General features: G+C 56.6%; 2 protein-coding genes across 5 annotated transcripts in view; one reads left to right on the forward strand and one right to left on the reverse strand.

The window, feature by feature from the left end:
* Window positions 1-23,349, forward strand: part of LIMS2 (LIM zinc finger domain containing 2) — a 40,892-nt gene that overhangs the window by 11,450 nt on the left and 6,093 nt on the right. For 2 of the 4 annotated variants that reach the window (XM_061183017.1, XM_061183019.1), the window contains exons 2-4: window positions 12,047-12,206; window positions 14,496-14,562; window positions 14,726-14,846. In XM_061183017.1, the coding sequence (XP_061039000.1) occupies window positions 12,047-12,206; window positions 14,496-14,562; window positions 14,726-14,846 (348 nt within the window). Of the gene's footprint in view, window positions 1-6,846; window positions 6,948-8,422; window positions 8,446-12,046; window positions 12,207-14,495; window positions 14,563-14,725; window positions 14,847-23,349 lie in introns of those variants that run through there. The other 2 variants (XM_061183018.1, XM_061183020.1) reach the window with 2 other exon arrangements.
* Window positions 17,589-19,357, reverse strand: GPR17 (G protein-coupled receptor 17). Its single transcript, XM_061199591.1, is given in 3 exon segments — window positions 17,589-19,085; window positions 19,087-19,130; window positions 19,237-19,357. Coding segments are annotated over 3 exon segments (1,662 nt in total).

The raw sequence follows: 23,349 nt of genomic DNA on the forward strand, positions 1-23,349 counted from the left end.
GTGGTTCACGGGCTCTAGAGCACAGGCTCAGTAGTTGTGTGCATGGGCTTAGTTGTTCCACGCATGTGGGATCTTCCTGGCCCAGGGCTCGAACCTGTGTCCCCTGCATTGGCAGGCAGATTCTTAACCACTGTGCCACCAAGGAAGCCCCGAATTTTTTCTTTTTGATGCTATTAAAAATGGAATTGTTTTATTAATTTTATATTCAGATTGCTCATTGCTAGTGATTTTTTGTATATTGTTATTTTATCCTGCAACCTTGGTGAATTAATTTACTAGCTGTAATAGGTTTGTGTGTGTGTGTGTGTGTGTGTGTGTGTGTGTCAGGGGGGAGTTCTTTAGGGTTTTCTATATATAAGAAAATGTGATGCACAATTAGAGATAGTTTTACTCCTTCTTTCCAATCTGGATGCCTTTCATTTCCTTTTCCTGCCTAGTTGTCTTTGCTAGAACCTCCAGTGCAATGTTGAAAAGAAATGAGAAGGCTGGATATCTTGTCTTGTTCTTGACCTTAGAGGGAAACCTTTCAGTCTTTTACAATTAAGTATGATGTTAGCTGTGGTTTATTTGCAGTTTGAAGAAATTCCCTTCTATTCCTAGATCCTTGAGTTTTTTTTGTTTTGTTTTGTTTTAATCATGAAAGGTGTTGGATTTTGTTAAGTGTGTTTTCTGCATTCACTGAGATGATCATGTGGTGTTTTCCCTTTATTCTATTGATATGATGTATCAATTTTTTAATGTTAAAACAACCTTATCTTACTGAGATAAATCCCATTTGGTCATGTTGTATAATACTTTTTATAGGCTTCTAGATTCAGTTTTGTTGAGGACATCTGTATTCATAAGGGATATCGATCTGTAGTTTTCTTGTGATGTCATTGTCTGGTGTTGGTATTAGGGCAATACTGGCCTCACTGAGTTAAGGTGTTCCCTCTTGGTTGATTTTTGGGAAGATTTTTGTGAAGGACTGGTGTTAATTCTACTTAAACATTTGATAAAATTCGCTAATAAAACCATCTGGTCCTGGGGTCCTCTTTGTGGGAAGTATTTTTTTCTTTTTCTTTTTTTTAAAATTACTAACCTATTCCCTGTACTTGTTACTGATCTATTTGGATTTTCTGTTTCTTCTTGAGTCAGTTTGGGTAATTTATATCTTTCTAGGAATTTGTCCATTTCAACTAGGTTATTTAATTTGTTGGCATATGATTGTTCATAGTATTTCCTTACAATCCTTTAAATTTCTCTAAGTTCAGTCCCTTGTTTCATTCTGATTTTTAGTCATTTGAATGTTCTCTTTTTTTGTTGGTCAGACTAGATAAAGATTTGTTAAGTTTTGTTGATCTTATCAATGAACCAACTTTTGGTTTCATAGATTTTCTCTATTTCTTTCTAGTTTCTGTCTGATTTATTTCTGCTCTAATCTTTATTATTTCCTCCTTTTGCTTACTTTGAGTTTAGTTTACTAATCTGTTTCTAGTTCCTTAAAGTGGGAGGTTAACTTATTGATTTGAGATTTTTTTACTGTAGATATTTACAGTTATAAATTGAGCACCACTTGAGCTTCATCCAATAAATTTTGGTCTGTTGTGTTTTCATTTCATTCATTCCAAAGTATTTCCTAAATTCCCTTGTGTTTTCTTCTTTGATTCATTGGTTCTTTAGGAGTGTGTCATTTAATTTCCACATACTTGTGAATTTACTAACTTTCCTTTTATGATTGATTTTAATTTTATTCTGCTGTGGTCTGAGAATATGCTTCCTATGATCTCAATCATTTTAAATTTATTGAGGCTTGTTTTATGTCCTAATATATGGTCTGTCCTGGAGAATGTTCCATGTGCACTTAAGAAGAATGTATATTCTGCTATTTTTGGGTGGAGTGTTCTATAGATGTCTTTTAGGCCTAGTTGGCTTATAGTGTTGTTTATGTCTTCTATATCCTTGCTTAGCTTCTATATAATGGTCTATCCATTATTGACAGTGGAGTATTGAAGTCTCTAGCTATTATTTTTAAATTATCTATTTTTCTCTCAATTCTGTCAATTTTTGCTTCAGGTATTTTGGGGCTTTGTTGTTAGGTGCCTATGTTTATACTTGTTATTTCTTCTTTATGGATTAACTCTTTTATCATCATAAAATGTCCTTCTTTGCTCTTGTAACAATTTTTGCCTTAAAGTCTATTTTGTCTGATAGTATAGCCACTCCAGTTCTCTTTTGTTTGCTGTTTGAATGGTCTATCTTTTCCATTCTTTTATTTTCAGCTTTTTGTGTTTTTGAATCTAAAGTGAATCTCCTGTAGAAAGCATATAGTTGGATCACATTTAAAATATCCATTTAAAAAAGTTCAAAAAACTTTTAATTGGAAAGTTTAATCCATTTATATGTAATGTAATTACTGATAACTGGGGTTTACATCTGCCACTTTCCTATTTTTTTCTATTTGTCTTATGTCTTTTTTGTTTAATTCCTACACCATTGCCTTCTTTTGTGTTAAATTATTTCATTATGCAGTCATCTTTAAACCAGATTGGAAAAAAAGGTTTACAAACAAAAAATACATTTATACTGTCTTTTATATTTATCTTATGGTTACCTTTACTGCTCTTAATTTCTTTTTTGTTTTTAAATAATTTAACAGTTTCTTCTCTTTTTTTTCCTATTTATTTAGTTATTTTTTGCTGCATTGGGTCTTTGTTGCTCCGTGCAGGCTTTCTCTAGTTGCGGTGAGCAGGGGCTACTCTTCGTTGCAGTGCTCAGGCTTCTCATTGCAGTGGCTTCTCTTGTTGCGGAGCATGGGCTCTAGGCATGCGGGCTTCAGTAGTTGTGGCCCATGGGCTCAGTAGTTGTGGCTCACAGGCTCTAGAGCACAGGCTCAGGTGTTGTGGAGGACAGGCTTAGTTGCTCCGAGGCATGTGGGATCTTCCCGGACGAGGGATTGAATTTGTGTCCCTGCCATGCTGGCAGGCGGATTCCTAACTGCCACTGCACCACCAGGGAAGTCCCTGCTCTTAATTTCTTCATGTGGATTCGAATTATTGTCTAGTGTCCTTTCATTTCATCCTGAATGACTCTCTTTAGTATTTCTTTTCAACTCTAGGATTTGTTTTTGGTCCCATTTTATAATTTCTCTCTCTTTATTGATATTCTCCATTTGTTGAGACATTTTCATACTTTTCTTTAGTTTTTTAGACCTGGCTTCCTTTAGTTCTTTGAACGTATTTATATTAGCTGATTTGAGGTCTGTCTAGTAAGTCTAACATCTGGGCTTCCTCAGGGACAGTTTCTGTTGATTGCTCTTTTTTTTATGTGTCTAGGTCATTTTTTTTGTTGTTTCTTTGCGTGTATCATAATTTTTGCTGAGAACAGGACTTTTCAAATAAAATAATGTGGCAGCTCTGGAAACCAGATTCTCCCTACTCCCCAGGGTTTGTTGTTGCTGCTTATTGTTTGTTTAGTGATTTTTCTGAACCGATTCTATAAAGTCTGTATCTCTGTCATTTGTGGCCACTGAAGTCTCTGCCTGGTTAGTTTAGTAGTCAGCTAATGATTGGACAGAGATTTTCTTGAATGTCTGAAACCAGTAAGTGTCCCAGCCTTTACTGAAGGCTCTGAGTGTATGTTGGGGCACAGTTTCAACATCCAACCAGGCATTTTACAACTCCGCCTTAGTCTTCACTTCCTGATTGTACAGAGCCCAAAAGGTCCATCAGAAGTGAGAGCTTAGGACCTTCTAAGGACTTTCCTGAGCATGCACATAGCCCTGGGCATTCACATGGCCTTCTAGATTCCCAGGAATGTGTCGGTTCTTTTCTAAGCCCCTAAGGACATCTCATTGCTTGGTTTTTCCTTTTAAGCTTTTTGATTAGTCAATTGCCCAACTGTTATCCTTTGCCTGTGACAATGGCAGCTATGATAGTAATACATAGGTAGTTGTGATAGTAAGACATTTGAAAAACTCACCCCAGGAGAGGCTTTGAGCACTGGGTAAGTGTGAGTGAGGTCACATAAAAACCAGCCTTTCAAGCGGGATCTTCCAGGGAAGACCAGGTCATTCTCCTTTGGGAATGAAGCTTTGAAAGAGTTTCAGCCCTGTTCTGCTCCCTCATTACTGGGAATGCAGCCAGTTACTTTTCTAGGCAGCCATGAAGTTAGGAAGTGGGGATTAAGGACTAGGATAAATTAAAACACCATAAAGTTGTTCTTACCAAGATTCAGCTTTTATAACCCCCTCCCAGTTGGTTATATTTTTCATTTATCTATTGTTATTGACGTATAATTGACATACAACATTATGTTAGTTTTAGCTGTACAGCATAATGATTTGATATTTGTATATATTGTGAAATGATCACCACAGTAAGTCTAGTTAACATCTAGTTAACTAGACACCATAGTTATAAAAAATTTTTTTTCCTTGTGATGAGGACTTTTAAGATTTATTCTCTTAGCAACTTTCAAATATGAAATACAGTATTATTAACTATAGTCACCATGCTGTACATTACATCCCCATGACTTATTTGTCTTATAAAAGGAAGTTTGTATCCTTTGACCCCCTTCACCCATTTCACCCATCCCCCACCCCCCCACCTCTGGCAACCATCAATCTGTTCTCTGTATCTGACCTGGGCTTTTTGTTTTGTTTTGTTTTTAAAATTCCAAGTATAAATGTGACCACACAGTATTTGTCTTTCTCTGTCTGACTTATTTCACTTAGCGTAATATCCTCAAGTTTCATCCATATTTTCTCAAATGGCAAGATTTCATTCTTTTTTTATGGCTGAATAGTATTCCCTTGCATTTATATACCACATCTTCTTTATCCATTCATCCATTGATGGACACTTAGGTTGTTTCCATATTTTGGCTATTATAAATAATGCTGCAATGAACATAGAGGTGTGTATATCTTTTCAAATTAGTGTTTTTGTTTTCTTCAGATAAATACCCAGAAGTGGAATTGCTGGATCATATGGTAGTTCTATTTTTAATTTTTTGAGGAACCTCTATACTGTTTTTCATGGTGGCTGCATCAATTTACATTCCCACCAACAGTGCAAGAGGGTTCCTTTTTCTCCACATCCTCACGTACACTTGTTATTTCTTGTCTTTTCGATAATAGCCTTTCTGACAGGTGTGATATCTCCTTGAGGTTTTGACTTGCATTTCCCTGATGATTAGTGATGTTGAGCATATTTTCATGTACCTGTTGGTCATCTGTATGTCTTCTCAGCAGTTTTTCTTGCTCTCTGGGTTACTGTAAGTCTTTGGTTAATTTACAGAGGTCTGAAAAAGGTGATGCTGACATTCTTTGCTAGTTTTTTCATTGCTTTTATGGAAAGACAAACTTTCAGAGGTCCTTATTCTGCCATTTTTGCTGACATCATTCTTACTGTGTTTTTGCAACTGTGTTCTCTGGAGCCAGAATGCTGGCCGGAGATCCCAGTGTGACTGGTACCTCCACCCCCACTGGTAAGAGGGGCCTAGGCCCTAGGCCATCGACTTGAAGCTGCTCTAAGAAAACTCTCTACACTAGCTTTCTTAAGCATTCATCTCTCTACATCAGCAGGTGGGAGGTGATCCTTCTACTTGTTGGCTCCAGGCTCAGCTTCTCTCTGCCCTTTAGCCCCTGGGGCCACCTTTAAGAAAATATTTGTTGAATTGATCAGTGCTTGGTGCCTTTGGAATTGAGCTGCTTTGACAAACTATACTGCACCCAATGCTTGTAATCATCTGGCTGTGTTTGGGGGTTGACCCCCGGGGTGGTTAATGAGTACTTACTTCCTCGTGTTTGGATTTACTGGATGACGCGTGTTCCTCGGTGTCTGGGACTGGCATCTGGGTCTCGATGGATCCCCTCAGTTTCCTCCTGCCCCAGTGTTGGAGGACCAGCACCCTGGAGTGATGGAAGGCAGAGGAAGATACTGATCATGCTTCCTGACCTCACTAGAAAGGTTTTTCAGGGAAATGGAATCTATGTTATAGATTTCTGTGAGTGCTCTGGATCCTTATTTAATGCCGATCGTGGTGCCCGCCTGGCCAGCAGTGGCCACAGTTCAGATGCTGGCCGTGGGTGTTTGCACTGAGACCACAGTAACCCCGCCAGTCCCTTTAGGTAAAAATGCATGGAAACGGTGCCTTCCTGGTGGTCTTCCATCAGATCCTGCAGCTTCTGCTTTCCGTGGTGAGCTGGGGGGCTGCCTGCCCTCTAGCTTTTGACAGTGTGGACCTCTTTTGGGGTGGATGGTTATTTGCTGGCCAGATCCAGGGACCGGGCTGCCCTGGTCTGGGTCTCCTAGGTGGCTGCAGGTTCTCAGGGAAGGGAACAAGGCAAACGTGGGCATGTGTGGGAATCCCTCATCAGCTTCTTGACTGTTTGCAGGATTCCTAAGCCGGCTCAGTCCCATACTGCCCTCCTCAGATGACTGTACCATCGTCAGCATGTCCAGGGGGCTTAGGGTTTCCTCGGAGGCTCCTGGCAACCCGGGATCTCCAGGCATCCTGCCCTGCCACTGTGGACTGGACCTCTCACCTCAGTGCTCTTTGGGATCTTCCCAGCGTGTCCCCTCCCCAGCCTGGACCCAACCCTGCCAGCCTCAGCTTTCACTGTGCTGCCCCCGCGGCGGGAACAATATCCTTTCTATTCGGAGTTGACTCTGCTGCCCTTTGGAGATCGCAGTGCGTAACGTGAGCTCCTGTGCAGAGGGGTGGGAGCCGAGGCGCCCCCCGCGCGCCGGGCGTCCGGCCGCCCAGCCCGGCTGTTGGTGGCTGCCCGCCGCCGCACCTGCCCTCCGAGGCTGGGGTCCGACGGCCGGTCGGAGCAGGCGGGCCGCGACGCGCCGGCAGGAGGAGGCCCGCGCCATGGCCGCCCGGCTGGGCGCGCTCGCCGCGTCGGGGCTGTACCGGCGGCGCCAGCACCGGCAGAGCTCGCCGCCCGCCGCGCCCGGGTAGGTGGCCGGGGGCAGGGCGGGGGCGCGGGGGACAATGGCCGGAAATCTGCCGCCGCGGGCCTTTCCTCGGACGCCCGCCTGGCCCTTCCGACGGCGGCGGCGGCCCGGCTGCCCCGGGCATGGGGACAGCGCCTGGCGTGGCGGCCGTGGGGGGCAGGGCGCGGCTTAATCCAGCCGGGTTTGCTGTCCTGGGATCAGCGCTCTTGGACAGGGCGCTTAGGATGGGGCGCTCAGATAAGCTGCCCGAGGTAACCGCCACGACTGCTTTCAGACTCGGACCGCTTTCTGGCCGCTTTCTAGATGAGCACCCTGGGTGGTCAGGGAACCCGCTGGACATCACCCATCCAAAAAATGGCTAAGCTGTGACTTAAAGCCAGTTTGCACTGACTCTAAAGCCTGAACTGCTTTATCCCGGGGAGAACTGCCAGTGTAGACAAATGAGGAGCGCTTCCTTTGGGAATGGGAGGGGGAACCTGTGGGTACGGGATGGACCTCAGGGCATCTCCGAGGATGAGTTAGCCTGGGTGGGGAGGGCCTGAGGGGGCACTTAGATGGTGGAGCCCCCGGAGTGAGGGTGGGGCTGGGGGAGGGGCTCCTGGACATGTTGAAGTTGCAGGGAGTGAGAGCGGTGAGGGGTGTGGGCTTGGGGTCTTTGGCATCAAAATAGCAGGTGGGACCCCCGGAGGCGTGGGGGAGGAGCTGTGGGAAGGAGGTGGGGTTTGGGAGGGGGTGGGGATTCAGGGAGGAGACAGAGCATCAGTCACAGAGGTGGGTGGCCTGGAGGGTCCGGGAGGAGAGCGAACCCAGAGGCTGATGCTCCACGGTAAAAGTGCGCCCCACTGCGTGCTCACGGTGCGCGCATGCCCAGGGCAGCCTTCCGGAGCGGGGCTGAGGGTTGAGCCCTCAAAAGTGTCTGGGAGGCCGTCAGGTGGGGCGCGGGGAGCAGAGGCTGCAGAGGGCCACCCGCGGGATACCTGCTGTAGCCGGGCTTGCACCTGCATCCGTGTCTCAGGCCCCTCACCAGGGGCCACACCAGGATGGGCACTGGACAAGCCCACTGCTCTGGTGGGGAATCCGGAGCGCGGGAGGCCAAGTGACTTACCTGGGTGAACGGGAACCCTCACCGGTTGGCCTCTGGATGACCCTGGACATCTGTGGAGTGAGCCGGGAGTGGGCGACCAGGGCCCTGATGGGCCAGAGGCCAAGCTGGAGGCTGGTTTCACTGTACGAATGCAGCACAAGAACTCGGCCCAGATGAAAGGAGGGCAGGGCTGACAGTGAAGATCAGGCCTCAGGAAAGTCCCGTGCACACACGCATGCACGTACGTTCATATGCTAACCTCAGCTTGATGTTTCTTTGAGCTTCTGGCTTGTGACTGACTGCTGTGCGGGATCACCTGGCCTCAGCGACACGGACTCACCCTCGAGTGTGCAAAGACCCCTGTGGCCAGCCCCTGCCTATTCCCGGGCCCTCACGCTGGCTTTCTAGGCTCTGGTGGGTGGGAGACTGGAGTGGGGGGATGGTCTGGGGTTGTTGAAAAAGCAGTCTTGAATGGTCATGCCTGTGTGATGCCACCAGGAGCTGAGGGGACGAGAGAGCACGGGTCCAATCCCGTGTGACCTCAGCAGGTTTCTGACCCTCTCTGCACGTCAGTTTCCTTATCTGGAACCAGCACCCTCCCCTCACAAGGACCTGGCTCAGAGAGGACTCCCTCCAGCCCACCCCAGCCTAGAGCTCAGTGACGTCTTGCAACAAATAGGCTTGCGTTGGCTGTCAGGATTGAGAGCCTTTGGGGTGCCGCGGAGGGTTGGAGAAGGGTACAGGGTAGGTGGGGGTGACCACCTCCCTCCTGCCCCACTGGCTGCCCCAGCCCATCTCAGGGAGCGGGCACTTCTGTGATGGCATCCCCGTGGCCCCCGCTCGGGAGCACAGGTGTGCCCCCCCGCCCCCCAGCTTTGGGCCTCTAGGTGGTGGCCGTGCCCTCGGCAGTGTTTGTGTCCTGTCCAGCGGGTCGGGGTGGCGGTGTCTCCCTGTGGGTAACCGGGCAGACTGTGCTCCGGCTCTTGGGCGGAATGTGTGAAGGAGGCCGTGGCATGCGCGTCTCCCTCCTTAGTCCTCGCAGGGAGCGCTGCTGGGCCGGGGCAGGGGGTCCCTGAGCTGCCGGCAACACCCGTTCTGTATCCAGCGCTTGGCCTGCCCAGCCCTGTGCTCCATGCGCCGTACGTGCGCTGCAGGCAGCGAGTTCTTCGCTTCAGCTCTGCGGGGCGGATCCTGCTCCTCTGGCGACCTCTTTGCAGATGGGGAAATGAGGCCCCGAGGAGCTGGCACCTTCTTCCAGGTGCACGGCTGGGGGCTAGGGCTGTCAGCGTTTAACCTCGCGGGGTGGAGCCCGGAGCGGCCTCCTCCTGCAGGGGACAGCTGGTGTTTTCTCTGGCGGGGCTGTGGTCCGTCCGCCTGTCCGGCACGTGGGCACGTCTGCCCATCCCTCTGCCTTCAGCCAGTGGGCTGGGGTGTTCTCTGTGGTCCGGAGCAGGGGCCGTGGGGATGCAGCCACAGAAGTGACGCCAGGGGTGCACCTGGCCGAGACCTGGGCTGGGGCAGCCGGTGGGGCAGGGGGGAGGTGGTCACCCCCGCACCCCACCTGTCTGTGCCGGGGCTTATTGCGAGGTGTGTAGGGGACAGACGGCAGAATCCTTGACCTGAGACTCCCAGGGACCCAGCCAGGGAACTAGACCCAGACCAGTGAAGGGCCAGCTGCTCTTCTGGGGGCTGGCTGCTGTGGTGACAGCGTGGAGATGCAGTCCCTGAATGTCTGCCGTGCGGGGAGGCCGGGTTTCTGGAGAGGCAAACCGAAGATGGGCCTGCTGTGCACTCGCTTGGTTAGGGTCCAGAGGTCTGGAACAATCTGGAAGCCTGGGGCTGCACTTGAATTCTTGTTTTGGCTTCATTTTCTGGGTCCTTTGAGTGGGGAATTCCAGGCTCAGAGTCACAGGATTTCCTGTTGATTTCTGACTACTCCAAGACCTGCCAAGGTCTTGTTCATGGCCAGGCACTGGAACTTCCTCCCAGCCACCTTGGGTATGTGTGTTTGGGGAGAACAAGACCTCCAGGTTCACAGTGTTCTTGGGACAGGAAACCATGCCCGTGCTGACGGAGTCCAGCCCAGCCCACGGCGACTGGTCAGTCCCTGCCCTCTCTGTTCCGCCTTGTGGCGATCAGCAGGGAGCTGGAGAGGAGGGTGGTGGCCACTGTGCACAGAGCCTCCCTGTCATCTTGGGCTCTGCCCAACCCCTCCTGCCACTGTCCTGCCTCCTTGCCCCTTTGGCTTAAATACGGATGCAGGAGACGGCTTTGGTCCCCCAAGTACACCTGAGGGCAGGCAGAGGCATGCAGCGGTCCACTTGCCTGGCAAGGCCGAGGGGCCTACCGGCCCTGCCCTTGCCACGAGGGCTCCTCCAGCAGAGCAGAGAGGAAGTCCTGCCCGGGTGCCCCAGGCCGGCTTCCAGTCTGTCCACGTGGCAGCGACCCTCCACTAGACCCACTGTCACACCTAGACCCCTGAGAGGCGGAGCCCTCTCCCACCTCCTCCCGGTGCTGTGGCCGTGAGGGAGGGGTGGGCTTCAGCATCCCGGGAGGCGGAACAGGCTGAAAAGATGTTCTCAGGAGACGTGCCGTGTGCCACCGCACGCCTCTACGCGATGTGGCCAACGGGTTACATCTCTCCTCCCTGAGCCTGACCTTCCTTCTGTGCCCACCCAGTTGACACGAGACAAAATCTGTTTGCCGCCCTTGTAGCCAGAGGCACAGGCATCAGGGTGCTGGGCGTTTGTAGAGACTGTCGGGGCTGACAGCCAGGCTCCTGCCTGAGCCTTGGGGCCCCAGCCTGGAGCCGGCACACGTCTGTCTGTGTGGCCATTTCCCCTGTAGTTCAGTTCGGATTCCACTCCTCCCGGCAGGATGCCTGCCGCTTCCCCGGGGACGGCAGCTGCCCAGCGTGGATGAGGGGGTTCGCTCCCCACTCTGCACCCATCCCCAATATTCACAATCTCACCTTCTCCATGGTAGGGTGGTTATATGTTTTGGGGGTGCAGGTGATTTGAAACTAACTCATGGTGCAGGGAAAAGAGCCATGGAAGTCGGACCAATCTGTGTTCAAATCTGGACGCTGTCGTCTGCTCTGTGAGTTTGGGCAAGTTACTTAACCTCTCTGAGCCTTAGGAAAGCAGGGTGGCCTTGGGGATTAAATAAGTGTGTAAAAGCCGAGCCGCTCCCCTGTGTCTGGGTGACATTCTCTACCGGAGACATTCTGGTTCCCTGAGAGGGTGACAGGAGGCACAGGAGGAAGCCGGGGTGTCCTTGACACCTTGAGAGATGGCCCAGCACCATGACCGAGCAGCCTGGGGGCCTGGTCAGTGACACTGACAAGCACAGCGCCGTCCTCTGCGGGCTTACAGTGGGCCGGGCACCCTGCTGAAAGCTTGTGTGTCCGTCATCTAACAGCCTGTAACCCATGGCCACGGCCGTGATTAGGGTCCTTCCACGGCTGGGCATCTGGGCCTGGAGAGCGAGGGCCAGCCCCGGCCGCCCCATGAGTGAGATCACCGGACTTGAGCTGTGACTGCTCTGGCCGGCGTGAGCCCGGTGACAGCCTGGCCTGTGCCTGACCCCCTGTGTGGGGCACCGGGGGCTGCAGGGTGTGGGGGAAGGTCGGGGCCCCAGAGTTCTGATGTAGGCTTTGCCTCCACCCACTGTGGCCCTGGTGGTGGGCGGGTCACTCTCTCCAGGCCTCCGCTTGTCCAGCTGGGAGATGGAGGTGCTGCGTTGGCTTCGCAGGGTTGTCATCTGGGAAGGCCACCGTGGCCTGGCCTGCGCTGGCATCTAATGTGTCTGAGGCACACGGTAGCTGCAGGGATGGGTGACAGCCACGCGGGGTGACCCAAGCTAGTGCCGAGCAGCGTGGCCCCGACTGTGTGACTCAGTCCCTGCGGTGCCAAGGCCGAGCCGGGGTGAGGACAGCGCCGTCTTCACCGCAGAAAGCGTGTCCATCGAGTGCGGCCCTCAGGCCCTGACCTGCCCTTTCCTTCTTCCCGCCCAGTAACATGTCCAATGCCTTGGCCAATGCCGTGTGCCAGCGCTGCCAGGCCCGCTTCGCCCCCGCCGAGCGGATTGTCAACAGCAACGGAGAGCTGTACCACGAGCACTGCTTCGTGTGCGCCCAATGCTTCCGGCCCTTCCCCGAGGGGCTCTTCTATGAGGTGAGGATGCTCCCGGGGCCCTTGCCGCCGCCTTCTCAGAGCCTGAGCCCCGGACCCAGCTCAGGGTCGGCCCTCTGGCAGCCTGTGGGCCGTGCCCGGCCGTGGTCCTCTTGTGAAGGATGAGGCAGACATGCCAGCCCTTGAGCCGAGAGGCGCTCCTTGAGAACCTTGCTGGCCACGCCTCGGGGCCCCATCCCTTACCTGTGAGACGTGAAGTGTCCTTCTGGTGGCCGTGGGTGCTGAAGGAGAGTCACCGTTCATCCTGTCACCTCTGGGCAGATGCTGGGGGGCCCTGGGGTGCAAGCGCCCTGCCTTGGTGGCACTTACCCTCCCTGAGGTCAGGCAGTAAACATAACCCACGTGTATCAGATGCTGCTAGGTGCTCTGGCTGTAAGGCATCTCGGGGGCGGGGGGTGATCAGGGAAGCTCACGTCTGAGCAGACCTGAAGGAGGTGAGCGAGCAGCGTGTACCTGCAGGAAGAGCTCTCAGCAGGGGGCACAGCACGTGCAAAAAGGCCCTGAGGGTGGAGCATGCAGGTATTTGAGGAGCAGTGGGGGCCGGTGTGATGGAAGCAGAGCAAAGGAGAGGGAACAGCGGAAGATGAGAGTGGGGAGGCAGCTTTGCTTGACCCCGTGGGCCTTCATGGGGCCTTAGGCTTTCATTCTGGGAGGGGCAGGAGCCACTGCAGGGTCCGGAGGGGAGGAGTCACATCGTCTGTCTGACTTTAGAGAGGGACCCCTGGTTGCAATGCTGAGGAGAGACTGTGTGCGGGCGGGGACAGAAGCTAGGAGAACAGGTGGGACCAGAAGCCGATTATTTCCGTAATCCAGATGCAAGTGAAGGGGCCTGCACTGGGCTGCACTGGGTCACAGGAGCAGATTGTTAAATTCTCAGCAGTCTTAAACACAACCATTATTCAAAGTTAAATGATACGAACATACAATGAGATAAAACTGTATTAAAAACAAAGGTAACATTCGTTTTGCTGTACAGTAGAAACACAGCATGGTAAAGCAACTATACTCCAATAAAACTTAATTTAAAAAAACAACAAAGGTAACAAATACTCAAAACTCACCACTTCCTAATTACTTTATTACATTTCACGATCAGCTATGCCTTTGAGGTTATGATTTGTTATTATGCCTGTGGGCTGGAAACACTGTACCATGGTGGCTACTGATGTCTCTTCTCAGCTCCATGCAGAGGTCTGTTGGTAGCTTGAAATTGACCACGGGTGGGAATATTTACACCATAGAAATCGGCAAACGCTACAAGGCAGCCTCAGAGCCAGTTGTGAAATGTTTACCAGCACACCAGGGCAGTGCTCAGAGGCTGGATAGATTTCCAAGCTGATGGGACAGGCTGGTAGATGGCTGTGGGGTGTGTGGTCTGCCTGGCAGAGTAGGGGTTGCTGTTGCCTGTGGTGCCTCCTGGGAAATGCTGGCCGATGATGGAGGCGGGGGTGGGGGGAGGGGAGATGTGGGCAGGGCGCTGTGGATGTGCCTAGACAGTTTAAATTCCTGCCGCCTCTGCAGGTCACTGGCTAGGGCTCTAGCCAGGTGCAGCTTAATAAGACACTCATTTTAGAGAACAGGGGAAAACCAAATTTTGGAAAACCATATACAATTATCAAGGGAGAAGAACGCAGAGGCTTTCTTGGGGCCAGTGCGAGGGCCCTCCTTGCCCAGACAGATGGGGACAGCGGCTGCAGGACTCCCTTGCCCCACTTCCTGTGTCCCTCCTTCTGTGTCCCTTCCTTGGGTCTTTTGTGGCCCCTGGGGGAATGGACTTCTCACACAGGAAACAGGGCCAAGGGACACACAGAATTCAAACTCGATCCCCGCCCTCCCCAGCCTGAAGTTCCACCCCCAGCCCTCAGCTTGTTCCTGGGACCAACGGGGCCAAGATCTTCTGCAAGCAGCAGTGGCCCTTAGAGGGGCTGGCCTTGCTGAGTTGCCAGCTTCTTCGAGGCCCCTCGCTTTGCACTCTCCCCAGGTCGAACAGGCCAATCCCGTCCCATCTCCAGGCCTTGCACGGGCTGCTCACTGTCTGGAATTCCCTCCTCTCGGAACCCCCACCCCCTGCTGCCTTTCCACTCCTCATCACCTCCTCCAGGAAACCTCCCCGCCCCCGCCGCACCCAGTTTCCTGTGGTGGTAGCAGGTGCACAGAGTGGGGTGTTTGTCCAGCCTCCCCGAGGGCAGGCCCTCACCCAGCAGACCGGCCAGCGCAGCTCGGGGGATGACAGTGCCTTCCTTGTCCTCTGTCTGCTGGCCCCGTTTGCAGCTTGAAGGGCGGAAGTACTGCGAACACGACTTCCAGATGCTGTTCGCTCCATGCTGCAGGACCTGCGGTAAGGGCCACACAGGCCTCGGCGCCGCCTGGGGGGCGGGTGGGCAGAGAGCCCTGCCTCTCAGAGCACCGGCCTCGGGCTCCCGTGGGCGCCACCCTCCCGGCTCTGGGAGGGGGCCGCGGAGGGGAAGGGCACGAGGCGAGCAGGAACCTCTCTCCTCCAGGCGAGTTCATCATCGGCCGCGTCATCAAGGCCATGAACAACAACTGGCACCCCGGGTGCTTCCGCTGCGAGCTGTGCGACGTGGAGCTGGCTGACCTGGGCTTTGTGAAGAATGCCGGCAGGTGAGATGGGCCCCTCGTCACAGGCCCAGGCCCGGTCCAGGTGCTGCAGGCTGCGGATGGGGCTGCCGTGCGGCCCTGTCCCTGCAAGGCAGACAGGAGAGCCCTGTCCAGAGTACGGGGGAGGACAGAGCCTGGAGAGAGGGAGGGACGGTGAGTCGGGGGCCACCCCAGGCTCGGGGCTGTTCCTGGGAGCAGGCTGACAGCATACAGCAAGGAGGAAGGCGGCCCAAGCGGGTGCTTGAGTCATCCTCAAGGATGAGGAGCTTTGAGTCAAGGTCCTGCCTGCCTGGCCACCCACAGTGCTGACCCCAGCCGTCCACCTCCGTCCTCACGCCCCACGAGCGCTGCTGGAGGGACAGCACTCAGCTGGGGCCCAGGTTTCCTCAGCAGGCTAAGCTGTCACCTTCCACGAAGACTTGCTCTTTTCTCCTCCCCTCCTACCCCCCCCCACTGTCCCTGCACCCTCACGCCCACAGCCAGGACCTCCCCTCCCCCTCCCCTGCCACCCGGCATCTGTGCCACCCCACTGCCTTGTCAGAGTGGGGGCCGTGTCCCTGCACCCCAAAGCCCTGCTCACTCCACACACCCTCTCCAGCGGGGGCTTGTGGCTCTGGTCCGCTCTCTCCCTTTCTAACGGCTCAGGCTCGGTGGCCCCCAGGGTTCAAAGCACCCTCTGAGCCTTCTTTCCACAGCGATTCCCTGCAGCCCTCCCCAGCCCTCCAGCCCGGTCCTCCCGTCTGCTCCCCGCCGCCCAGGCTGGGCGGTGTCCCCGCGGCCTTCGCGGCAGCTCCCGCCCCTCTCTGGGCAACCAGGCCCCCGTGGTCTGGGAGTCTCCTCCTACTTCACGGCTGCGCTGGCCCTCTCCTCTTCTGGCTCACTTTCCTCCGCCCGTCTCTCCATGTTGGGCTCCTCTGGGGCTCTGCCCTGGGCCCAAAGTCCCGCTGCCTCACATGGTGAGTGTGCTGGGCGATCCAGATGTCTGCCTCCCCCCCAGACCTCTCCCAGCATACCCCACTGCCCACATGCCAGCTCCACGTGGTGTCCAGAAGGCATCCCAAGTGCCACAGAGCCCAACCAACCAAGCAACTGCGAGTTTCCCCTCTGCCGACAGCCAGGCCTCAGGGAAGAGCAGGCCGGCCTCGTTAGCAGCGCCCTAGCTGTCTGCCTCCCATTCCCTCCCCTGTCCGGGCACTTGTCACATTCTCTGGTGCAGGTCGAGCTCCCTTCCTGACGCTGCCGTAGCGATCTCGCCCATCTGCCTGCCCCACCAGAGACGCGTGTTGTCCGTCTTGGTGTCTGCAGAGCACTCGGTAGCAGCCTGGGTGGTGGGTGCGGATCTGAGAGACTATCAGGGAGCAGACAGTGCAGCGGGGCGGGGGGGGGTCCCCATGCTGGTCCGTGGGGTCACCTGCCGGGTGTGGGCCTGAGCCGCAGCTCATGCTGGGGCCCCTGCTCCGGTGCTCTGCTGGAAAAATCTGGAAGAGGCTGGACGTGCTCAGGAAAGTAAAGTATCGCTGTGATGCAAGGAGCGCGGGGCCCCTACGCGCACCCTCCAGCCCAGGTCGGCGCTCTGAAGCCCACGGGGCAGAACTTCAGAGGCTGCGCGGGGCAGGCCCACCGTAGGGCCACCAGACCCACAGTCCACACTGCTGCCTTTGCCTCCGCTTTGCCGTTCTTGGGTCAGAGGGAAGAAAAGTTCTGGGGAGGGAGTTGTGTTAACCAAACAGAATAACCTTCAGTTATTAAAGTACAGTTATGTTTATGATCAGTATAATCAAGTACAAGAAAGGACCGGTGAGGGCGATCAGGCCACCCTATGAGCAAAACAGCTCAAAGCTTGGCCCGCCGGGACTGGTGGAAGCCTCTTGGGAAGGAGTGGGGCTCTGCCCCTGCTGGGTCTGGGTTATTGGGAGCCGGGTTCACAGGCCGGGCCTTGCCCTCCCCGCCGCCTGGCGGTGACAAAGCTCAGCTCCCTGTGACCGCCCACCCATAGCGTGTGTTCCACCGGGACTCGGGAGGCACTGGGCAGCTGCCGAGAAGCCCTGGGGATTGTCGGGCACATGCAGGTCTGTGTGTGGGTGTCTGGCAGGAGGGATGGAGAGCTGACGTGCCTCACAGGCCCCGCCCGTGTTGCTGTCACCTGGTGACCACCCTGAAATGTGCCTACAGTGTTGGGTTCTAATTTATAGCTTGTGTCCCCTAAACGCAGAGTCCTTTGGCAAAGGTGCCACAAAGGGACCTCAAAGCACCTTGCACTTGAGAGAAAACCTTTAGACCCCCCCGCCCCCCAGCTTCCAGTGCCCCCTCTTCCGGTGGGCCGTTTGCAGCTGTCTCCCGCGTCCTCTCTGCAAAGCTTCACCGCCTCGCGTTTCTGTCTCTGTCGGGGGAAGGAGGCCGGGAACCTCGCAGGCGGCACTTGGGAAAGAAAGACGCTCATTGTTCAGGAATGTTTCTGGCCTCCTTGCCGCCGCAGCAGGGGGTGAAGCTGCTGAGTGTCTTGTAGCTGTGAGTGAGCAGGGCCAGTCTCCGCAGGGGGGTGGCCGTCTGGTCCCTTCTGTTCTCCCTGTTCAGGGATTTGCGTGGCAGAGAAGACAGAACTCAGCGCCGGGTGATGAGTTCGGGCCTCGGAGCAGGTGGTGGTGGCCCGCTGAGTTTCCTCGGGGGCCGCTGGGGCGGAGGCGGGCTCCTCCTCGGTGGTGAGTCTGAGGGGTGGGCCTTGGGGAGGAGGCGGTGGCCCCCGGCTCACAGCTCCGACCTGGCGCTCAGCGAGCTCTCGTTGGTCTTCCCGTCGGCGCTGGGGGGCGGCCCCGGGAGCCTCTTGCCACACAGCAGGCTGCACAGGGCGTCTCGGAACTTCTCGGCCACGAAGAAGTACATGATGGGGTCGAGAGCGCCGTTGAGGCTGCTGAGGCAGGACGTGACGCGGTTGCCGAGCGCCAGCGCGCGCTGGGCGGCGCACGAGGTGCGGTGGCCGCGGTAGCGCAGCACGTAGACGGAGCGGTGGACGTGGTAGGGCACGAAGCAGACGAGGAAGATGGCCAGCACCGCGGCGATCATGCGCACCGCCTTGTTCTTGAGGCGCCGCTCCACGCGCGGGCCCTGCCGCAGGCTGCGGATGATGAGCAGGTAGCAGGTGACCGTGGTGACGAACGGGAAGGTGAAGGCCACGGCCAGAGACGCAAAGGCGTGCCGGGAGGCCTTCTCCCGGTACAGCTGCAGGCAGACCACTGTGCGGTTGGTCCGCACCGTCTGTGGGCTCACCAGCAGCGGGGCCATGGCCACGGCCACCATCACCCAGAGGAAGGCGCAGGCCAGGTGGGCGTGGAGGGGCCTGCGGAGCTTGAGGGACTTGACGGGGTGCACGATGGCCAGGAAGCGGTCCGCGCTGATGCAGGTGAGAAAGTAGATGCTGGCGTACATGTTGAGGTAGAAGAGGAAGCCGGTGAGCCGGCACGGGATCTCCCCAAACGGCCAGTGGCTCCCCGAGAAGTGGTAGACAAGGCGGGTGGGCAGGACCAGCACGCAGGACAGGTCGGCCACGGCCAGGTGCATCAGGAACACATTGGCAGGGGTGCCGGACTTGTGGTCCCGGATGAAGAGCCACAGGGCCAGGGAGTTGCCAACAAAAGCCAGGATGAAATCCAGGAGGTAGAAGGAGGCAAAGAGGACGTTCTCCAGGGGCGTCTCTTGGCCACAGTGCTCTGGGGGGGCCAGGGAGGAGTTGGCCGTCAGGCCTGGGGATGCCACCTCGAGGCCATCCATGCTTTGGCTGGAGGTAGAGCCCGGGGCTGAGCCTGGAGGGAACAAGCAGACAGGCCCCGGAGAGCCTGCGACCGGCGGGGCGTCACCCTCTGCAGACATGAGCCCTTGGAAGCCTGCGGTACCTGACGACCCCGACCCCGTTCCATGCTCGGCATTGCCTCGGGGGCCACTGAGGACACCTCCTGGGTCCAGCTGGGGGTGGGCAGGCGTCACAGGCTCTCTGAACTTCAGCAGGAAGCAAAACCAAAAGCAGGGACTGGGCGCTAAACTGCGGCTGGGGCCGGCTCCCCACTCTGCAGCCACGTCCCTACAGGGCGTGTGAGGGCCCTGGCTGGACCCTGGTGACCCGGAAGGCCACCTCTCAGGCCTGGGGGATGGAGTCAGCACCACATGGAGAGCGTGGCGACCCGTCTGTCTGAGGCTCTGGGGGGTGCGGGGGCGGAGGGAGGAGCCCCACGTTTTCTGTCCCTTTCCCCCCGTGTGCTGTCTGAGGGGCGGGGTGCATGGGGCCCCTAAGCCCCACTTCTCATGGGTGGGTGGCCGGGTCACCTGTTCCTGAGGGCCCGGTGTGTGGAGCTCGGCCAGCTCCTCTTCAGCCTCGGGAGAACCCTGCGCACCCCTCCCTGACCCGCCTGCCCACCGGGCTCCCCAGTTCTCCCAGCACCCGCCACAGGAGGGCCTGGCTGGGAATGCAGTGTCAGAGTGTCAGGGGCAGAGGCCTGCTCTGTCTGCTGGCACTTGAAGGCCATCCGGACCTGGATCCCAAGGTCTCTTGAACTTTCTGGACTTAGCCCACCAGCCCCACGTTAGGCATCTTAATGAGTGGAGACCTGTGTTTTAGAAAGCCCTTGGGCCCCAGGCCTGCAGCGGGTATTTTACCACCCAGAGTAGTTTAACTACCAGAAGATAGATTCTTTCCCAGGAGAGGAAGAGCCATTTTTCCCAGAGGTAGGGAGACCTGCCAGGGTTTTCTGGCCAAGATCTGCAGCCCCAGAGAGGCCCGGGGCCCAGGGAGGCGGCCTGTCTCTGCCTGGCCTCGCCCGCCTGGTGTACCTACACCTGAGAGGCCGCGCAGCTCGGAACCCTGCTGGCCTTGGTAACAAGACATTTCTGTCTGCCGACCCCAGGTCTGAGTGGGTCACCCTTGCTGCCGCCCCAGCAGACAGAGTAACAGATTCCTATTTTGATTTTGGTCAACTCGGGAGATCCAGAAAGGAGAGGGAAGGTCCCTAACACCCCGCCTCCCTCGCCAGGCCTGGGACCAGGGGGTGTGGGCAGGAGAAGGCAGGACAGCCGGGCCAGAGCGCCCTCTGTCCACACCCCACACAGGCCACAGCCCCGAGCGGGGGTCGGGGAGGTGGCTGCCAGGTCCGTCTCACGCCCTGGGGTTTCCGCCTAGCGCACCCCTGCCTGCAGCGCAGCTTCTGGGGCCCCCCTGAAGCCCCGCCTCCCGACACCTCCACTCCCTGCCTGTGCGGTTGGGCTGCAGGGGGGCATCAGGAAGCGGGGAGGAGCAGCTTGTGCAGCGGCGTGTCCCGCCGAGCAGTAGGGCGTGGGGCAAGTTGTCTGCAAGCTTCCCCTGGCTCTTAGGCCTCCGCTTTCATGCCCATGATAACAGCCCTGGCAGGGGCTGACAGGTGCCCCGAGGGCGTGGGGACGTCAGCCCTGAGGAGGAGGCTGGGTGCTGTCCCCAGGCGTGGGTTCCCGTAGTAGAGGGAGGGAGGGTGGTCCAGACTGCGGGGACGAGGGGCTGTCGGGCCGGGCAGCAGCTTCATGCCTCATTCACCACCACCGGGGTCCCTGGGCTCCTCCCTCCCCACAGATGGCTGTGGGTGAGTGGCAGAGAGCATCTGGCCAGTCGTCCTCAAGCAGAGGGCGGGCGCTTGCCCGATCATATCACATTTTAATTATTGAAGGGGTCCAGGGCAGTTCCCCTGCCCAGATGATGTCTCCTGGCTCCAGAGTGGTTCAGGCTGCCTGAAATTCTGATACAGCGATTATTGCCTGTTGGTCCAGGTGTGTGTGACTTGACGGGGGGGTGGTCTGGAGGCCAAGTGAGGGAGGGGTCCTGTTGGAAACCTGGGGATGGGGAGGGGCTGAGCTGGGTGCCCTCCGCTCTGGGCTGACCTCGGGCCCGGGCTGTGCCTCGCGGCGGTGCAGTCGTGCCCCTCCGTGAGGGCCACTCACAGGTACTGACCACCTCCTCTGGCCGGCATGAGGCGGCGGGCCTGCCTGGACACCGCACCCCAGTCCTGAGGGGCAGGCGTCCGTTGCCTCATTTTACAGATGAGGAAATGGAGGCTCAGCATCCGCTAACTTGCCCAGGGCCACTTGGCCGGGCGACGGCCTTGGAGTAGGAAGTCAGGTCAGAAAGACCCGGCAGGGACAGCCAACACCTCCACCTGCCTTTCTCGTGGAGGCTGGCAGCTCCCGGCTGCTAGAGCTCGTGCTGGAGTTTCCTCCCCGGCTCAGCGGCTCCCCCAGGGGCCTGGCCCCAGGACCAGCGACACAGTTTGCACCACCCCTTGTTCAAAAAGCAGCACAGTGGTGACGGCAGAGCAGTGAACCGAGCGTGGGCCCCGCGTGCCTGCACAGGTGGCACCTGGTGGGCGGGCCAGCGCCTGCTTTCTGCTCCCGCCCCGTGCCCTCCGCCTCCCACCCCTGAAGGCTGTGTGCACCGCGCTCTCTCTGGGGGAGCAGACTTGGTTTCAGAATGCTTTCAGGCCGTTTCTGGTTTGTCGGGGTTTCTCTCCCCCTCCGCCACGTTAGGAGTTTTGGTGCTGGTCCCGCCGTGTGGTCCGCAGTGGCGCCTGCTCCTCTCCGCGGGTCCCTAGAAGCGCCCGCACTCGCTGCCCCTCGACGTGTCGCTCTGCTTGGCCGGGGCGACTGGGGAGCGCGGAGTTTGGCCCGGGCCTGGGGGGGTTGGGGCCCCGGCCGTGGGTCAGGCGCAGGGCTTGGCCTGCGCGGAGGGGATGTGGGCGGGCCTGGTGGCGGGAGGTGGCCGAGGTGGCCGTCTCCCGGCATCGGCACCGCCAGCACCTCTCCCTCCTGACTCCTCCTCGGGCCCCTTCCGGAGCCGCCTGGCTCGAGGTACGGAGCACGGGGGCTGTCACTGCAGCCGTGGGACCGCAGGCCGGGCGCTCACCCTTCCTTTAAAAGCCCCACAGTGAGAGAGGAACGCTGCCTGTGCGCTGCTCTCATGCAGACCGGGCGGCCTGGATAACTAGGTCGTAGCCCGACCACAGAGAGGCGTCTCGGGGACGGGGCTGGGCTCGCGTCCCTGCCCTGCTCTGCCTCTGCCTCCGCTGGGCCTGAGCTCCCCGCCCGCCCCGCCAGGCCCTGCCCTTACCTCTCTCGGCGGGTCTGGGGCGGCAGGTGGGCTGCAGCTTGTGGGTGGGTGGTGGGCTCCGTGCAGCTGTGGTGGAGGCTGGCTGGCTATTTAAGGAGAGGAGGCGAGGCTGCAGCCCCTCGGGCCCTGAAAGGCCGCTTCATTCCTGAGGGGTCCCCTGTGTGGTGGGCCACTCCTCTGGCTGCCTCTGCTGCCGCTGGGCCGTGAATATTCCAGTGTGTCCCAGCCGCCCCCCCCCCCCGCCCCCAGCTGGGTCACTGAGCGTCACAGAGGCCGAGTGTGCGACTGTCTTCGAAGCCGCAGAGTGGGCGCCGGCCGGGTGGGAGGCCTGGCTGGGACCGACAGACACAACAGGACGTTTCAGATCAGGGTAATTTCCTGGGGTGGGGTGGGGGAGGGGGCCAGGGAGGGGCTGGCCGCCATGGCAACGGGCCTGGGCGCCCAAGCCCGCACTGGCCATCGGCAGAGGGGGTCTTGTGAATGGGGAGGGTGGGAGGCCGAGGAGTCTTGTTCGGTCCAATGAGAGGGGACTCTTTCAGGACGCTTGCTTAGGGTCCCTGTGTCCTGCCCCGTATAATGAGGCCCCGTTTGGGTGTGCGGAATAAATCACGGCCTTTATCTCGAGCGGGGCCCAGCTGCAGGCTGCCTCATAATGGGGCGCTGTCTGTGCCTGTGGGGACCCGGAGGCCTGGCCCTCGCCTGTGTGGGCTCCTCCTCTGGACGGGAAGCCTGGGAAGAGGGTCGCTGCGGCCCGCCGCCCACCTGCCCCACAGCTCCTCCTGGGAGTCTGGGAGTCTGCGGGGCGTTTGGATGTTGACAGTGGCTGCTCCTGAGACGGCTCCAGCAGAGCTTGGTTCTCCCCGTCTTTCCCAAAATGATGCATCCGGTAACACAGGGAACCGAATCACCATTCCTAATTTCAAAAGACTTTAAAAAACTTTTTAGTTACAATGTTGAAAGATGTACACAGCCATCACTGGGATGTACCTGCCACAAATACTGTCTGAAATGTCTGAATTTCTTTTGCACAATCCCGTGCATTTGGGATTACTGCCCATTTTACAGACGAGGAAACTGGGGCTCAGAGAGGTGAGGTAACTGACCAACGACAAACCAGTGGGGTGGCCGAGCCCACATTTGGACTCAAGCGTGTGTCACTCTAAAACTCAGGCTGTATGCGTGTGTGTTTTGTTCTCTTCTTCTGTTGCAGCTCAGTGGTAAAATTCTTAGGTTCCATCTTCATTCTACCTGGGAAAAAATTCTGCAGGTTGCCCTTAGATCTGGTGCTGGGATCAGGTCTGTTGAAAAGACGTTTCCCGTCTGGGGTTCCGTCAAGAGAGCGGGACTGCGCAGTTCTGTCATGCCTGGGAGCCGGTGGGGTGTGTGGCCCCC

This window comes from Eubalaena glacialis, chromosome 1, assembly GCF_028564815.1.
Source record: "Eubalaena glacialis isolate mEubGla1 chromosome 1, mEubGla1.1.hap2.+ XY, whole genome shotgun sequence".
Lineage (NCBI taxonomy): Eukaryota > Metazoa > Chordata > Mammalia > Artiodactyla > Balaenidae > Eubalaena > Eubalaena glacialis.